Source organism: Tamandua tetradactyla, chromosome 25 (assembly GCF_023851605.1).
Source record: "Tamandua tetradactyla isolate mTamTet1 chromosome 25, mTamTet1.pri, whole genome shotgun sequence".
NCBI classification, from domain to species: domain Eukaryota; kingdom Metazoa; phylum Chordata; class Mammalia; order Pilosa; family Myrmecophagidae; genus Tamandua; species Tamandua tetradactyla.
In genome coordinates, this window is record NC_135351.1 from 29,401,210 (window position 1) to 29,419,795 (window position 18,586).

Here is an 18,586-nt window from a genome sequence, read left to right on the forward strand (position 1 = left end):
GGTTAGGAAATGCAAGTGAAGTTCACTTTTAGTAAAAGAGTTTGGAGTGAAAAGCAGCAGCAGGAATATTTTCCTGAAAAAAGGAAAGAGAGAAAGTAAAACAGGAAGAACGGAAACATGGTGTATATTATGGAACCAAAGATGTGCTAATGGGAACAGTATAATTCAGGAAAAGTGAATAAGAAAACAGGTATTCATAACTAGAGTTGAGGTTAGGTGGTTGAAAAAGAGAAATAAACTGAGGTCTCAAATGGGAGGGAGATAAATCAGCCAGAGACTAGAGGAACTTCTGCCCCAGACCAAAGGTAACGCCCTCAAATGACTGCAGGAAACTCCTGAAATGTTGCAAAGTCCTGGAGGTCTAAGTTGGATGAGAGTGTACCTGAGTTTAATATAGCTCAGAAGTATTTCTAATCTTGAATAGCTTTTTTTTTTCCTAAAGTTAAATTATACTCTTAAAAGTGATAGTGTATGCTGGACTGATGGTGGTTCTCATTCTTGGCTATGTATCAGAATCATTGGTTGAATTTATGCATCTATGTAAATATGTATGAAGGGGTATGTGTATATATATGAGCACACACACAAACACACATATAAATATAAATTTGTATATTTATATATACACACACACATATACCATATCCGCAACTCTGATATCCTGATTGAGTTAGTCTACAGAGGATCCTGGCTATTTCATATTTCTATAAAACCTCATTTAAATGAAAAGGGCACCTGCAGGGCTGTGTATCAGGGTGCTCACGCCATGTATTCTTGCATGAAATGACCATTGTGTATACACTCTACTTTTATTTATTTTCACAAGTTAAAAAACATGTTGAGATTTCAGAAGTTTCCCCATAGCTCAGTTCTTTCAATTTTTCTCTGCCATGTTTCCTTCCTAGGTAAATCTCCTCTTATAAAACATGTGTTTGTGGTGGTGAATAGATAGTGAGGATCCTTAAAACTCTCAATTTGGGGCCTAAGAGTTGTAACTGCTTAATATTTCAGAAGTGTCACAGACAATATGCCATTTACAGCTTTCCTGCCCTCTCCCCAATCATTCTTTCCCTCAACCGTGGGTTTTCTCTCTCTTCATGTGAACAAAGCTGTTATAATATGTTGTCTCTGTCAGGCCAGTCTCAACGTGAATATCCACAACAAGAATTTATTTGTTAAACATGATGGAGACGGCGTCCCGTGTAATCAGAGTGATCCTTACCTTGTTTAAAGCAGTCTTGTCAAAGTCCTCCCTCGGAAGGAATCTTCAGGCTTGTACTGACCTTAATTGAGTATTAGCTCTATCCTATAATTAATCCTCAACTCTACAAAACTTCTTAAGTTCTCGTCTCTAAAAATGGAACGGACTGATAAAGGATGAATAAAGAAGGGAAGGGAAGCTTGTTCGAAATTGCAGACTGATCAGACAGGCCCAGCGGACTAGTTACGGAGTCCAGGAGCAAGTAATTATCTAAGCTTAACTTTAAGGTTCTGTGTTTCTCTTACAGACTTTTGCCGAAAAAGGAATCACCCAATAAATATTTGAATTGAGGTAAGGAAGAAGGGGAAGACGTTTGCACTTAATGAGGTGACATTTGCAAATATCTGTCTACCCTTCTGTCTTCCCATAGGACAGTGAGACCTTTAGAGGCAGGCCACTTTTTGTGACTTTGTCCAGCATGGAGGAGGCAGCTGAAAAGCGTCTATGTGAATAGAAATACTAAAAGGACAAGCAAGGGAAGTCCCTTGATCTTTAAGTCCATCCCCCACCGTATATTATTTCTACTTCAAAAATCAGTACCTCATTTAGTAGGTACTAAGTGGGGGGGGGGGGGAAGAACGTGAAATGAGGCTCTTTGTCCAGCATTTTGGAGCTGACGAGAACTTGCAACTCCTGGGACAAATCAACATACAACAAAAAAGAATCTAAAGCTTTTCAGTAGGAGGAACTTTGCAGCTTCCCGTTACAGCCCGCCGTACAAATCGCGAGGTTTTACTGGCGAATCACAGCATTGAAATCTTAGTAAAATAACCGCCTCTCTTTGCTCCACCCCTCGATGACCTAATTTAAGGAAGGAAAAAAAAATTTTTCCACCCACGCCTCTGGTTTTCAGTCAGGTCCGCAGAAGTCCTATTTAAGGAATTGCGACAACCCTGTATTGTCTTTGTTTGGAAAACCATGTCTGGACGCGGCAAAGGCGGTAAAGGCCTTGGAAAAGGAGGCGCCAAGCGCCACCGCAAGGTTCTGCGCGACAACATCCAGGGCATTACCAAGCCCGCCATCCGCCGTCTGGCCCGGCGCGGTGGCGTGAAGCGCATCTCCGGCCTCATCTACGAGGAGACCCGCGGGGTGCTGAAGGTGTTTCTGGAGAACGTGATCCGCGACGCCGTCACCTACACCGAGCACGCCAAGCGCAAGACGGTCACCGCCATGGACGTGGTGTATGCGCTCAAGCGCCAGGGCCGCACCCTCTACGGCTTTGGCGGCTAAAACACTACAAGGCCTTAGCGCAGTTTTACAAAAAAAAAAAGGCCCTTTTCAGGGCCACCCAAAAACTCAATTTAAAGGCTGACATTCACTGATTAGTCTTTCGTAAGTAATAATACTACATACCAAGTAATTTCACTAGAAACGCGAATATTACCGTACAGCATTTAAGGAAAATACCCTGGATTTGACTTGAGCCAAGTAGACGAAAATTGGCAGTGGGTACCTCACAATGCAGAAAAAACTTAGAACGTTGTCATTGGAGGGCACGCGGTGTGATCCGGAACTGAAAGCCCAGCGACTTTTTTTAAACCCGTTGTGCGCCGGCGTGAGCAGCAAAACGCGTTCGTACAGCCAGCTATGCCGGGTCGGATGGCTAGTGGCGCGGCCGCGGAGGCGGCCGGGCTTCCCTCAGACGACAGCCGGCTCGCTGCGGAAAGCCGTGGCCTGACTCGCGGCTCGCCTCAGAGTTGGGAGACGGAAGCCCTTTTGCATTGCACCGCAACTCTTGGAGAAATAATGGCCGCCACCTCCGAGGAAAGCAGTGTGGGTGAGCCACAGAGGGCTGTGGATGATCTTTAGAAACTGAACACGTAAAGAAGTGTTCAAGTACTAGTTTTATATTTTAAAGCGTTGTTTTCTTCTGCCCAGTTTTAATTTGAGTTCAGAAAGGTGCGGGCCTGGTGTTTGGAGAAAATGCTGGAATGTTAAAATTGCAGTTTTGCATTGGGCTTTTGTCAAAGTCGCTGTAAAGAAACAAATTGAAAACTGAAATTATAATTGTTTAGAAAGAGAAAGTACTTGATAAAAGAAAAACAACATGCAATTTTGGGTCTCAAGGCTTTATTGAGCAATTAGCAGGGGCAGTTTCCCATTGCTGAAGTGGAAAGGCACTTAAGCTTGAACGGAAGCTCCTATGGGAAAATGTAGATGCAAGTGAGAAAATGTGCTGACTGGCTCACATTAGATTTCCATTTTATTTGGAGGGGGAAGCTTAAAAGTGGGGAGCATGTATACATTGATTCTGCTTGTCCATTCTGGAAAGCTGCTGCTTCTGGACCAAAACTGCCTTTGTCACTGAGTGTTGTCTATCAGCAACTCTGTCCACATTCCGGGAAAACCTCTGCAGGTGAATTGTTTTGTCTTCTGTAAAGGCCCTTCTCAGAAAAGGGTCTTCTAGTAACGCCTAATGCACGCAGCCACTTAATTTTACTTAACATACTTTAATTTGGTCCCTGAGAATTTCCTAATTCAAGCAGCTTTCTTGATTTAGTAAGGTTTATCCTAAATTCTAACTACTGCCGAGTAACTGTAGGAGATAGGATTAAAATAGGACCTGCGGAACTAGTTGGGGGTAGATGGCATTAGGGTGGTGGCAGCAGTAATCTGCTTTATGTTATCTGATTTATGTAAGACAGTCTAGGAGGAAGAGAATGCTTGTTTACCCCAAATCGTTATCTTAAGTATGAAGGAAGAGTACTGAAAGATAACTTACTCTGTTCCCTTAGGAAATGCATGCGTGCCTTTTGTCATCCTGCAGTATATAAACAGGATCTGGTTAAGAATAAAGTTGTCTGTTGTCTGTTATCGCTAAGCTGCAGACCCCCTGATCTCGTCTTTCTCGTCTTTCCTTAATATCCTTCAAGCTCCGTTCCAAAGGAAGCAACAAGTAACCAAAATTTTCATAAAGATTCTGAGCTTTCAACACTTTTCAGTTTACGGAGAATACTTGGCAGTATGGCAAAACCCATACACTTTTCGTAAGTAATGATACGTAAAATATATAGGGTTACGATTTTATCAGGCCAATTTTATTAAAACAACCATCAAACTTTTAGAATTGTGAAGTGTATGTGCTTGTTATTTAAATAACAGCATCTAGTAACTTTGGCAATAACTATGAAGACCAACACTATGTCACGACTTGGAACTGTGAACTATAAAATATTTCATTTTCTATCAGATGCAGAGCCACACTTAATAGGAGGAAATGCTGAAGTTGTTAGAGAGTAAGAGTAAAGGCATAGAGAGTAAGAGTAAAGGCATAATTTTGGGCTCTAATCCAAATTCAGAACAGTTATATTTCCAGTTATTGACTTCCTTGAAAAAGAGTTAGATACCTGGTTAAAAAACCCTGGTTGAAGTCCCCTTGGGAGACTGGGGGAAAGGAGGAAATATTCAACTTCCCCATCTGGGTAATTCCTGATATTCTCATAAGTAGTGGAGACAATGAATTCAATAGACTGAGCTCTAAACCTTGGGGCTTGCCCCTATGAACCTTATTCCCTGCAAAGGAGAATTAAGCCTACTGATAATTATGCCTGAGTCACCCCCAGAAAACCTCTTTTGTTTCTCAGATGTGGCCTCTCTCTCTAAACCAACTCCGCAGATAAGCTCACTGCCCTCCCCTGTATGTGGAATGACTCCCAGGGGTGTAAATTTCCCTGGCAACGTGGGACCTGACTCCCAGGGATGATCTAGGAATGAGAAAGCCTTCTTAATCAGAAGGGGAAAGAGAGAAATAAGACAAAATAAAGTCTCAATGACTGAGAGATTTCAAACAGATTGGAGAGGTTATCCTGGAGGTTATTCTTAAGTATTATATAGATATCCTTTTTTTGTTGATGATATATTGGAGTGGTTGGAAGGAAATACCTGAAAGTGTTGACCTGTATTCCAGTAGCCTTGATTCTTGAAGATTGTCTAACTATATGGTTTTTACAAAAACAATGTGACTGTGTGATTGTGAAAAACCTTGTATCTGACACTCCTTATATCCAGGTTATGGACAGATTTGTAAGAGGTGGCTCTTACTCAAGCTTCAATTATACCTTGCTACCTATCATAACCTGCCAACCCCCAACCAGGACCATTCCAGCCAATCCTAAAGAACACCTGGGGCAGTATATAAGATTCCACAAGGATTACAGCACTACAGTAACTTTCCAGAAACCTACAACCTCCAGATGGGTCCCTGGTCAGATAAATCCTGAAACGTAGCCCAGCCTCTCCAGAATATCAGATAGTTCCATCGCCCTACCCCATATTAGTGACAGATCCTTCCAATATAAAAAATTTAGAATTGCCGTAGTCCAAACTAAAGAGAGGTATGGAAAGATCAAAGGTGATGGTGGAATTATACACAGAAAGTAGGACTTAACAAATGAATATGAATGCTGAATCATTAAATTGCTATCTCTTTTAGTCTCCAGTATTTTAGAGCAGCTAGAAGTAAGAATCTAAAATTGTGAAATTGTAATTCATGTCAAAGTCTGAAATATGTTCGACAACTAATTGTGGTGCTGTGCTTTGAAATTTATAGCTTTTTTGTATATATGTTATTTTTTCACAAAAAAAGGAAAAAAAGTCTATTGTGATAATAAAAAAGTATTTAGCCCTCTAGCCTCCTATATTCTGGCACAGCTAGAAGGAAAAATATGAGAGGATCATATGGTAGCTCATGACAAACTCTGGGATCTGTCCTATAACCACTGGTTGAAGAGTGCTTTGAAAACTATTACTTTTTTATTTCTTTGCTTTCTATAGTTGTATAATAAAAAATAATAAAACTAAAAAAGTTAAAAAAAAAAATGAAGTCAGGCTTAAAAGAAGTTTTCCTTTCCTCTAATAAGCAAGAATCGTGATATAAAATTCACTGGAGCAAATTTGATCTCCTCAACACTATTTCCAAGTTTAATAAATGTTTAAAAAAATTTTTAATCAGAATATAATTTGCATTTTAAACATTAAATACTGCCATGGTCAGACTCAATAATAATAATAATGGGGGCATGATGGGTAAAAATTGATCATATTAATGAGAGTTAAGGGTATGGGATGTATGAGGGTTTTCTTTTGTTTCTTTTTCTAGGGTGACGCAAATGTTCTAAAAATTGTCATGGTGATGAATAAAATGCACAGCTATGAGACGATATTGTGAAACATTGCTTATATAATTTGGGTGACTGTATGGTGCATGAAGATATATCAATAAAAATATTTAAAACAATAAGTAGGAGGAGATAAAGGGTAAAAAATTTGGTAGATTGAAATACTGGAGGCCAATGAGAGAGGGTTAAGGAGTGTAGGATTTTTTTTTTTTTTTGGAGCGATGTACATGTTCTAACAATGTACATGGGTTAAGAATACACAAGTATGTGATGAGAGTGTGAGCCATTGATTATTTATATTGGACTGTATTTGTGGATTTTCTCAAAAAAAAAAAAACCCTGGCTGCCGTGAATGGGTGGACAGATATGTAACACTAGCTGCTGGGGTGGGGAGGGGGACTACCTTTAAGTGTATTTGGAGCTAACCACTGGCTCAATTACTGACATCTGACAACATCCTAGAAGTTCAAGGTAGCACACATATGCCACACCACACACTAGAGAGGGAATTAAGTCACTTTGCATGCCCCCCTCTCCACCATTACTGAACCTTGAGTGTCTAGTGTTACACTCTTTTTAAATTACTTGGGTGGCTCTTAAAAGAGCCTTTGGGTTCTTCAAAGTCTGGTTTCCCAGAAAACTTGTCACTTCTTTGACGCCGCCTTTCTAGGGTTAATTTTCTGCTGGGTCAACTTGGGCTTGCCGGCCTTGGGTTTCACTGTTCTGGCCTTCGCAGGGCTCTTCCGCTGCTGGTTGCTCTTGGGCCCTTTAGCCTTCCTCCCAATCTTAGAAGCTTTCTTAGCTCCTGCTGCTCTAGGATTCTTGGTTTTGGTGGTCTTGGGACTCTTTGCAGACTTTGAATTCTTGGACAAAACTAACTTCTTGGTCTTGGAAGAAGCAGGCCTCCTGACCTTACTCCTGGCGGGCTCCGGAGCAGCCGTCTTGCTGAGCTTAAAGGAGCCGGAGGCGCCGGTGCCCTTGGTCTGCACCACGATGCCCTTGCTCACCAGACTCTTGAGACCCAGCTTGATGCGGCTGTTGTTCTTCTCCACATCGTAGCCAGCGGCTGCTAGTGCCTTTTTCAGGGCGGCTAAAGACATGCCTGCTCGCTCCTGAGACACCGACAAGGCCTCCGTAATCAACTTCGATACGGAAGGACTCGGAGCCTTGCGGCTCACAACCGCAAGAGCAGCCGGTTTCTTGCCTCTCTTCTTGTTCGGAGGCTTCTCCATCAGGCCTAGAGTGGGACCAGGAGGGACAGCAGGAGCCGTCTCAGTCATGAGAAGAAAAGATTAGAAGTGAACAGAGAAGCGATAACCAAAGAGAAAAGCAAAGTGACTGTGGGCCTCCCGCCCTTATATAGGGCAGGGCGCGCTGTGATTGGTGCATCGCCCGGGTGCCGCCCCCGCCCTTCGGAGGAGGAGCATTTGTGTTTGTTCTACACCCCAAAATTGAATCCCACAAAACCTCTCTGCGCTGCATCGCCTGAGTTCCACTGCTGAATGATCCCTGGAGACTCGGGTTTCACATACCTTATCACCTTTTAATGAAAGACAACCTTGCATGCCAAAACTTTCCCATAAATCCCGCGATTTTCAGCAAAATCCAACGGGGAGAACAAAACTTCCTGTTTTCCTTGTAAACTGAAAAGTAATTTTTAGTGGGAGATTTATCTCACCTCTTCTGAGTGATCAACCGAATGGTTGGCTTCCGATCAGTGAAGAAAATAAGTTATTCACAACTTGATTTTTATTGAAATTTGTATATATATGGGAGGGAAGTAACACAGATTTCCAAGATGTCTCATGGCGGAGTTAGAAGATACTTGTAGAATTGCCTAAAATTCCGGGTATGATCATATTTGCGCAATCCTAATCTACTAAAGCATAATCCACGAGGCACATGGATTGCCTGTAATACAAGCCACCCCCCTCCCCCAGAGCCGGCGGCTTGATAGCAGACCCTCAAAGACCAGGTACGTCACGTGGGTCTCGCATGTTCTCTGATTGATCAAAATCAGGTCACTCTCTCGGCTGGTGTCATCTCAGTTGTATGTCTGGTTTCTTTATGTCAGTTCCCACTCTTAATTGCGAATCATTCTCAAGTAACCATAAGACATTCATTCGGCAGGAACCCTGCCCTGAAGGGTCCCCAGGGAACCACAGTCCCTCATCTTTAACAAAACTCGGCTGGCAGGTCCTGAAGCAGACTGTGGGAAAAAAAACTGATTGGAACTGAGTCCGGTAGGCTCCTCTGGGTGGCTCCATGAGAGGTGTGGAGATGAGTGCACGCCAGGAGAACGCTGCGGATGCAGTACCTGTCTACAGCCCGCCGATTCAGCAGAGAAATCCCCAGAAGAGCCATTTCGTCAAGGTCCCCAAATGCCTGAGTGGGAAGTTGGGTGGTTATTCTGCAGGCCGGGAAGTCACCAGAGGTTTTTAAGGAGAGAGGTCCAGTTTGTTTTGTTGCTGTTGTTGCTTTGGCTTTACATTTTTCACATAAATGATCTTTATTGAGAAGGGCTTGGTGTCAGGTTGGGAGTCTGTGGCAATAGGCTCACAAGAATGACAAGGATTTCTGAGGGGAATGTGTGGGAAAGGAAAGTGTTTGCCTTTAAAATACTTCTGAAGCCGAAGCCAAAGCCAAAGGATGAGACTGCTGACTTTTAAAGTTCTTCTGACTGCATTGTGTTGAAAAAGTCTCTCTCTGTCACACACAGGCACACGCACACACAGCTGAAACAGAAATTCAGGAAACAATACAACCCTGAGTGCTTGTATACTGGGATCTAGTCTATGCTATTTCATTTTTTTAATGGTGGTTGCAAACCATGGGATTGATATAAAAGATGTAATAAAAACATATCACACGCACTTACTCCATGTCAGTCACTACCTCACACCACCGCCCCTTTAAAACAGCAGTTAGGAGCTTTTTTTTTTTTTTTTTTTACATGGGCAGGCACCAGGAATCGAACCTGGGTCCTCGGGCATGGCAGGCAAGCACTGTTACCTGCTGAGGAGCTCATTTTATAGACGAAGATATGGAGGCATAATAAAGACCAAGGGCTTAGACCTACGGATTGGAGAACTGGGATTGGATCCCAGGAAATCTGGCGTCTAAACGGCTTTGTTCCTCCTCATCTTGCTCTATTTTTTTTTCTTCACTTAATATGTCAGAACCGATGCGCACGTGATTGATTACATTTTTCACAACATGCTTTTTAGAGCAACCCTATCGTTTTTATTTTAAAAAATCCTCTAGTGTGGGAAATTCAGTCTTCTGAACTTTCATTATCAATATAATTTTGTCATCAATATTTCTTTAGATAAACATCTGCTGACATCTCTCACTTCAACCCAGTTAAGCAATGGAAGCAATCAGAAAATAATTTTTTAAAAATCTCTCTGGTGATGGGAAAGATATAGAGCCCATTTTAAATAATAATTTTATACTCTATCATGTTTTTAAAAATATTGATCCTGTATTTCTCTCCCTATGTGTGTGAATAAAATAACATCTATACATTTTTGCTTATGTATAGAGAGGATGTTCTAGGAAGAGGCTTTTCCCATCACCCCTACCCTATCCATTTCTTAGATTTTACTGATATCTAAGATTTTCACATCCCTTTTTAAACTGTTAGTCCTCATTTCATGTTTCTTCTTTTTTGAGGATGTATTTTTGGACTTTACATTTGATTTGCAATCATCTTTATAGAGACATTATTTCATAAATTAGACTTATCCCAATATTTCTTTAGTTTTGAATTATTTATTTTGATAACTTTCTCATTTAACTATTGAGAAATTGCTTTGATTGTTTGTTGTTTAGGAGTATAGATAATTCAATAGTTTGTAAAAGTCGTTTCTAATTTCCCATCAAATATTTATTGAGTATTAAGTGCAATTTGATGCTGTTCCAAGTCTGAGTGACCCACAGAAAACAGGTACTTTTTTAAATTAGAAAATATCATTTGGTCTCTAAACTAGAGGAATGACCATCTATTCCAGGAAAAAGATCTAAACAGAGGCAATAACAACATTATGAGGTATCCATATTAATGTCCAAAACAATCATCTGCCCAAGATTTCAGGATCAGGGAGATCTCTTTGAGAGTGGGTGGCAATGGGGGTGTCTTCTCTGTTGTCACGAGACCCAGAAAAATTTGTTTCTGCAGCTCCTTTGCAAACTGCACAGGAGGAGTCCTGGGAAAACTTCTAATCATAGGCCCTGCCCCCTGGCTCACCTGTCCTAGAAATAATGAAATCAAGCATGCATTTGGCATCCAGCAGTTGGTGAAGTTCATCAGTATCCTTCAGCCAAATACCACGAGGAACCATGCCTGCGGTTGAACAAGTTAAGTTTAGGACTCATTGCAATGATGGAGGACACATACCATAGGAAAGTGTGGGGCATCTCAGTAACAGGCTGGTAAAGCACCTATTATAAAATTGGGGCTTTCAGTCACTGATTTGGGGGATGGTCGAAGGAAATAGATGGTCACTTTTGAGCATATGCTGTCAGAAAGCTGGGAAATTCTAGTAGAACATCACAATAAATCTTCATTATAGGGAGGGCAGACTAGAAAGAGGATATAGCTGTAACTGGTTTAAAAAAAAGCAGCAGTCATTCCTTTTAGCCAAGAGAGGGAAATACTTGGTGAAATGACCAAATACCTTATTTTTATCTGTGCTTCAACAGAATGGTGAAATAGCCCCATTTAATCATGGTCTCAGAGTAAGCTCCTGTGATATTGGCGTTCTGTGAGATTTTTATATCCAACAGGAGAATAATGTGACCTAATTTTGAAGGGCTTTTCCTCCTCCCCCTTTCTCAGGCTATTTCTCATATTTCCTCATTTAACTTTCAAAAAAAGGTAGATATTAATTCCGTTTTGCAGATGAGGAACATGAGACGCACAGAGAAATAACTTCCTCTAAGGAGAGGAGCTTTTCTCCACACAAGGCACCTCATGACATTTCCTAGGCAAAATCGGTCACCTAGGAGGGGGAGAGGTGCGCTGCAGGGACAGGGGTGCTAGGTGTAATGCATGGTTGTTTAGCACTACTAGCCATTTGGGGGTTGGTCAGAACTGAAGGCAGGAGCAGGCGCCTTCCATGGCCCTAAGAGATGAATATTGGTGGTGCTGCTAGGGGTTCCTTTTAGCTTCCAGATCATGAAGGGCAACTTCATGAGGGATCCCAGCTGCCTGAACCTTCATGCCATATCTTTTTGTTTTTGCTTTTTGCCCTTTTATAAATGAGTTCAAGTTTTGCCAGTGGGATCCATCCATTATAAAGTTCTCCATATGTCTTTCACTTGATGGTTTTAACAGCTGTTGATGATCACTACCCAAGTCAATTAGTTCATTAGGAGGGAGGTGGCATTATTAATTTCCCCTTTACAGATGAGAGAATTGGACAAGGAGCATTTTGGTAACTTCTGCAATATAACCAGTAGTACCTGACAGCTCTAGGATTGGGACCTGGCAGGTTCATTCGAGAACCGATGCCCTTGGCCACCATGCCAAAAGAATGCAGAGAGGAAGAGTCCATTCATATCAAGTCAAAGAACAGGGGAAAACAAACGATATATTCTTTAAGGATAGTAAGTAAGATGCACATAAAAGAAAAAAAACAAAAAGATGAATGGAAGATTCCATATAGCTGTTTCCTCCATGGGAAGGGATGTGAAAAGGAGTGGTCAGGAAGGGACTCATGGAAGTGGAGACTTTGAAGGTACTAGTAATATTCTATTTCTTAACTGGGTATAATGGTATAGAAGAAATTCTGTTTGGTGCCTCATCATCCTGTCTGGCTGAATCATGAGTGGCCATCCCAGTTAGCAGGACAACTGCAACGAGAAGGCCTGTGTCTCCATACGGCTGGGGTGGTAAGAAGTTGCTCTCAGCTTCTCCAAACAGCCCTTGTCACTTCTGCTTTTCACATTGCATCATTTGAAATGTTCAGAACCCAGTATCTGCAGGAAAGCCCTACCCCTCGCCTCTGGGTCACAATAAAGGCAAGAGCCTGGGACCCACAAGTACCTCTTCCTTCCCTCCTCCATGGACGCTCACAGAGCCTAGTTTAGGTAAGCCCTGAGCCCTTCTGCTACCCTCATTCTCCCCAAACCCCTCCAGGGCATTTGATTCTAATAAAGCTGTCATTTCATGCATCCTGAGCCGGCTGGCTCTCTGTGTTTGCGTCTCATCACCAGAGGAATTTCCATGTAACATCAAAAAACATCCAAGGTGGTGGGAAGACAAATGTTTATTATTATTCTTTAAGCTAGGCCTGTCCAGACACACTTCGGAGACATTGCAGGTTTGGTGCCAGACCACTGCAATAAGGTGAATTTTGCAATAACGCAAGCCATGCAAGTTTTTTGGTTTCCCAGTATATGTAAAAGTGTATTTACACTATAGCATAGACTATAGTCTACTATGTGTATTATAGCATTATGACTGAAAAAAAAAGTCTGTACCTTAATTTAAAAGTCTTTTATAGCTAAAAAAAATGTGAACAATTATCTAAGCTTCAGCAAGTCCTAATCTGTTTGCTGGTGGAGGGTCATGTCTCCATGTTAATGGAGGGTCTTCTCTAGACATTGTCTCATCTCATCTGACTGATGAGGGTGGAGGAGGCTGCTGAAGGTCAGGGTAGCTGTGGCAATTTCTTAAAATTAGACAACAATGAAGTTTGAGGCATCAATGGACTCTTCCTTTCATGGAAGATTCTCTGTAGCCTGCGATGCTTTTTATCCGCAGTAGAACTTCTTTCAAAAGTTCTCTCAAACACTGCTGCTTTATCAACTGAGTTTCTGTAATAATCTAAATCCTTTGTTCTCATTTCAGCAATGTTCACAGAATCGTCGCCAGGAGTAGATAAATTCCATCTCAAAAACCCCACTTCCTTAGCTTCCATAAGAAACAACTCCTCATCCATTAAAGTTTTATCAAGAGATTGCAGCAATTCAGTCACAGCTTCAGACTCTACTTCTAATTTCAATTCTTTTGCTATTTCATAACTGAGAAGTCAGAATTTTAGGGACGATTATGGTTACTGAACTATTATTTAGATATTTCTTTTTACTTTCTGATATATTGGAATAGTCAGGGGAATACCTAAGACCTCTGAATTGTAATTCAGCTTCCTTTATCTCTGATAATGATTGTATAGCCTTGATCTTATGCCCTTGTGATTGTAAAACCTTGAACCTTCATTTGTACCCATTTTCCCAGTTTTTCAACTTTAGAGTCTTGTCATCACTAGAGAAGCCCCTAATACTTATTAATGAAGGGTCTTGGGTCAGCCTAGAACTAACCCACCCCAAGTCCAAAGTTATTTTGATAACCAATCTGGATCTTGCCGGGATTTCCCTAGAGAACAGGGAAAAGAAGGGGCGCCAGGCAGGATTAAGAAATGACAGACATAAGAGTTATTTAAGTGGGGTCAGGGGACTCAAGCTCATCGGGTGCAAGAGCAATAGCCTGACCTATAGCTTGAGCTTGAGCTTGAGCCTCGAATAAACTGACATCCACATATTTATTGTGTTCTTACATGGGAACTGCTTTAGGGAATATAATCAAAGCAAGATATATTTTGAACATCTGTCATGCCTGCAAAGCTACAAAGTTTGGTTCCCAGCTCCTTGCCTCAGGAGCTGTTTATTTCTTATCAGCATGCTCTTTATTCAGGTCTCTACTGGCTCTTCAGTCAGCGTCCTTGAGAACATTTGCTTCGGCGGTATACCACGTCAGCAGAGCATGGTGTGCAGATGCTCATGCCCTTGGCCGACAGCCAACCGCTTGAACCTTCAGAGAGCCATCTCCAACAGGATCTAAACAAAACGGGCCGGCCTGATATGTGGGTAGCTTAGACTTTAATCTACAAGTCACCTATACCTCACTCCACTGTTTTTTTTTTACATACTTTCTGTGACTAAGCATGTACTCAATCCGTGCATGCTCAACAATTAGATCACCTCTAATTACGTCATCTGAGGCCATTGTGCTCATTATCCTAAAAGCTGCCTTTCTTACCTTTTTAATGCAATTTTATTGAGATATATTATATATCCACATACCGTATAATCATCTAAATTGTACAATCAGTGTTTCATAGTGTCATCATATAGCCTCTTAAAAATGGGCCTCTTAAGTGTCTCTCACTTTAAATCAAATATTTAAACAATTTCAATATTGTTCTGTCTCAGGGAATAGGGAGATCCAAGGAGAGGAGAGAGGTGGGGAACAGCTGGTCTGTGGAAAGTCAGAACACATGCAACATTAATCGATTACATTTGCCATCTTATATACGGGTGCATATTATAATTGTTTCATGGTGCCCCAAAACAATTATGATAGCGTGCTGGTCTGAAAACTCCCTATGTCTGATGGGCATGATCCAAGGCTACTGCATAGAAAGCCAACGAGAATGCTGTGGGACATGTATAAACAGAGCCGCTGCCAGTCTGGACTGAGGGATTCAGAGAAGGGACACATTGGAGGAAAAATAACTTCAGAGGCAAAACCATGGAGGCTGAGGTCTGAAGTCAAGAAGCCTCGGGCCAGGAGAGCGGACACACCCAAGCCCATGGAGAGGGTGAGTTTGCCCCAAAGGCAGAGGATGGGACTTCCACCTCATTGCAGTGGAAGAGTCATGTTGCCTCAGGCCTTGAAGAGGGTGAAGCATGTTTCTTGGGGTTTGGGGAGAGCCTGGCTGCCGCCATATGGAGGGGTTAAGTGTGTGCCCTGGAGATGGCAGAGAGCCCGGGTGCAGCCCCAATGCTGGAGAGGATGGAGCTGAGAAAAAAGTGGTCTCCCCAATGTCCTCCAAGGTTGTATTTGGAGAGAGGCAGGCCTCTGTGTAGGCCCTTGGAAAGGGTGGTACTGTGGCTTTCTAAAGCCCTGAGGATAAATGACTCTCAGACTTTGAAATCTAGTGTACTTTGCCCTGCAGGTTTTCGAAACTGTATGGGTCGGGTGACCCCTGTGTTCCTTCCTCCCTAAGGAAATGTGTATATGTATTCTATGAATGTTCCTCCTTTGTATGTTGGCAGCAAATAACTTGTTATGAGTTTTCAAAGGTCCAGAGCAAATGGAGAAAATTTTGCCTTAGGACAGACCATGTCTGTAACTGACTTGATGAGATTTTATACTGTCTCTAATTTGGTACTTCATTTGTATTGCTACTGAAAGGTTTAAGGCTTCTGATATTGTTATGGAATGAATGTAGTTTGCATTTGGCAAGAGCATGTCTTTTGGGGGTCCAAAGGGTGGAATATGCTGGTCTGAATCTGTGGTGGACCCCAGAAAAGCCATGCCCTTTGATCCTCATTCAATATTGCTCGGTGGGAGCATTTTGATTGTTTCCATGAAGATGTGACCCACCCAGTTGTGGGTGGTAACTTTTGATAAGATGATTTCCATGGAGGTGTGTCTCCACCCACTGAAGGTGGAGTTGCTTGCTGGAATCCTTTAAAAGAGGAAACATTTTGGAGGGAGTCCCTCTTTGGTAGAGTCACTTGAAAGCTAGCAGACGCTGCCATGTTCGCTATGTGCCCTTCCAGCTGAGAGAGAAACGTTGAACGCCATTGGCCTTCTTGAACCATGGTATCTTTCCCCGGATGCCTTAAATTGGACACTTCTATAGACTTGTTTTAACTGGGACATTTTCTCGGCCTTAGAACTGTAAACTAGCAACTCATTAAATTCCCCTTGTTAAAAGCCGTTCCGTTTCTGGTATATTGCATTCCGGCAGCTAGCAAACTAGAACAGATAGTAACATCAAAAATTATGGATGACAGCCCAGCACCACAGTTTTAATAATAATGAAAATGTCTGAAATATTGCAAGAATTACAAAAATGCAACAAAGAAATACAAAGTGAGCACATTCTGTTGGAAAAGTGGTGCAGATAGACTTGCTCAATGCAGGGTTGCCACAGACCTTCAATCTGTAAAAAAAAAACACATTCTCTGGATTACAAGAAAGTAAAGAGCAATAAAACAAATATGTTTGTATATTTATACCTTCTTTTGAGCACAAATTTTTCATAATTATTTGTAGGAGAGAGAGAAACAGCCCGAGGCCATCATCTGAATTAGGAAGTACTGGAACTTCCTGACCTGGAATAAAAGTAATTTGCATTGTTGGAAAACCCCTAGAGGAGTGTTTTGTTTGCTAAAGTCGCTGAAATGCAATATACCAGAAATGGACTGGTTTTTTACAACAGGAAGCTTAAAGTTCTGAGGCCATGCTGGTTGCTTCCAGCTTCTGGCTTCAGGGGCTTCCTCTCTGCTTTTGTGGTTTCAGTTTTCTCTGTGTCCTTCTCTCACATTTTCTCTGGCTTTTCTCTTTCAGCTTCTCTGTGTGCCTCTCTGAATTTCATCTCCTATAAAAGACTCCAGTAAAAGGATCAAGCCCCGGGTGGGGACACCTCACTGAAATAACCGAATCAAAATGACCCACCCACAATAGGTCTACACCTACAGGAATGGATTAGCTTTAAGAACATGATCTTTTCCCGGTAAAAAAAAAAAAAGAAAGAACATGATCTTTTCTCTGATATATACATCTTCAAACCATCACAAGAAGCCATCCAGGTAATCTTATTTCTGTTCTTCCTGACATTCCAACCTCCCTTACAAGCTATTTATTTGTATCCACATCATGCTTGTTTCTTAATTTGTGACTAACATTTTATGTTAACGATGCAGACCTTTCTACGAACCTTTCCAGAACCGTTTTATGAACAATTTATTTATACAAGACTGAAATAATTTTCCCAAACAACATGGATGCTAATGAGCCAGTCTTCAAAGCAGGGAAACACAAGCATTAGAATTTGGGTGAATTTTCTGTTACACTTTGATCAAAAATATGGTGTACTCAGAAAAAATATAAACTCACTTTCCTGAAACTTCCCAATAACAAGAGGAAGGGTAGACTCAGATGGCACCTTTGCTCCGGACATCTTAGGACCATAAGGTCAGAATCTTCATGGAAGTTTTAGCAGAGGATCAGAGAAGGAACCTGCAACCTTGGGGAAATGCAGCAGCCCCCAACAGTCCTTGACAACCCAGTCTAGCATTCTTGCTAACTGGGAAAACCAAATTCCTTTCTGGCTAAGCCACCTTAGTTGAGTGTCTGTGAAATGTGGCCTAGCTGATACACAAATACTGGTTCGGTGGGTGGTATCTCCCCATGAGCATGTCGACATCACGAGGCTGGGATTTTTGTCCACCGTGTACACTAGTTGCCCTGGAGGTGCTCAGCAGTGCACACTGAACGAATGAATGGGTGGAGGTACTTAAGATAAGGCACTTCCAGCCTTGTCTCATTTATTTCTTTTTTTTAAATAAGCAATTTCATAACTATGTCATCCCAGTTTATTTATCTTTCTCAGGCATCACGCTAGGGCCATTTTAGAGTATGTGTGAGTACCTATTTCCTTACCCATAATGATATCCTTATTATTTTTATGTCATTATCAGTTGAATAGGTGAAATATTTTGTACCTAATTTGCATTTCTTTCGTTTTTCATGGGTGAGTTGACAGAGCATATTTATTTAGGCTTGGGTATTTGTCTCCTGTGAGAAGTCTTAATCTAATGTCAGCTTTCGGGCCACTGGCTCTTGACTCTTCGGCTGCTGCATCCACATGGAATGGCCTTGGAAGGAGGAGAATGGTATTAACTCCCCACAGCCTCTCTGTTTTTTTGTGTGTTAGGCTTTGGAACAAGTTGAAATTTACTGCTAGAATCACTCAGTTTCCTTGTCTGTACATTCAAGCAATAACACCTTCCTGGCTGGGTAGTTAAGTGGGTAAGACACAGTATAGGTCAAAGTAGTTGAGTTTCAGGTTATATGCAGCAGCACACAGTTTATAATTTCAGCAGAACCCTGGAGGGAAGAGGCATCTGATTAAATTAATTATCTGGCTTTAATCTAAAATCCTACATATTACGCTTTAAGCAGGCCTTTCCATGGAATGACTGCAATCAGGTCCATTGTGCTGCAGCACAGTTTCTTTTTATTGAGCCATGGCTAATTAAAGCACTAATAATAAAGGAAACAGGATTCTAAACGATTATTTTTTTAATCTCAGTTTAACAATGCTTTAAGATCAACTCTCAGTGTAAATATGAGTGTAGTAAATCAGGAATTCCTGTATTTTGTTGGGATTATAAATTGGCATGGTCC

The 18,586-nt window shown here is 41.6% G+C and overlaps 3 protein-coding genes across 3 annotated transcripts; 2 read left to right on the top strand and 1 right to left on the bottom strand.

Moving 5' to 3' along the window:
- The first annotated feature begins 2,150 nt into the window (after nucleotides 1–2,150).
- LOC143669214 (histone H4) lies at nucleotides 2,151–2,492 on the top strand. The gene has a single exon (XM_077143839.1). It carries the CDS (start codon nucleotides 2,180–2,182, stop codon nucleotides 2,489–2,491), a length of 312 nt encoding a protein of 103 aa, XP_076999954.1. The 5' UTR covers nucleotides 2,151–2,179; the 3' UTR covers nucleotide 2,492.
- Nucleotides 2,493–2,725: 233 nt separating this feature from the next.
- Nucleotides 2,726–14,408, top strand: LOC143669213 (uncharacterized). Its single transcript, XM_077143838.1, has 2 exons — nucleotides 2,726–3,034; nucleotides 9,340–14,408. The coding sequence occupies exons 1-2, from the start codon at nucleotides 2,849–2,851 to the stop codon at nucleotides 9,499–9,501; spliced, it is 348 nt and encodes a 115-aa protein (XP_076999953.1). The 5' UTR covers nucleotides 2,726–2,848; the 3' UTR covers nucleotides 9,502–14,408.
- Nucleotides 6,961–7,724, bottom strand: H1-6 (H1.6 linker histone, cluster member). The gene has a single exon (XM_077143836.1). The coding sequence runs from the start codon at nucleotides 7,656–7,658 to the stop codon at nucleotides 7,023–7,025; it is 636 nt and encodes a 211-aa protein (XP_076999951.1). The 5' UTR covers nucleotides 7,659–7,724; the 3' UTR covers nucleotides 6,961–7,022.
- Nucleotides 14,409–18,586: the final 4,178 nt, after the last annotated feature.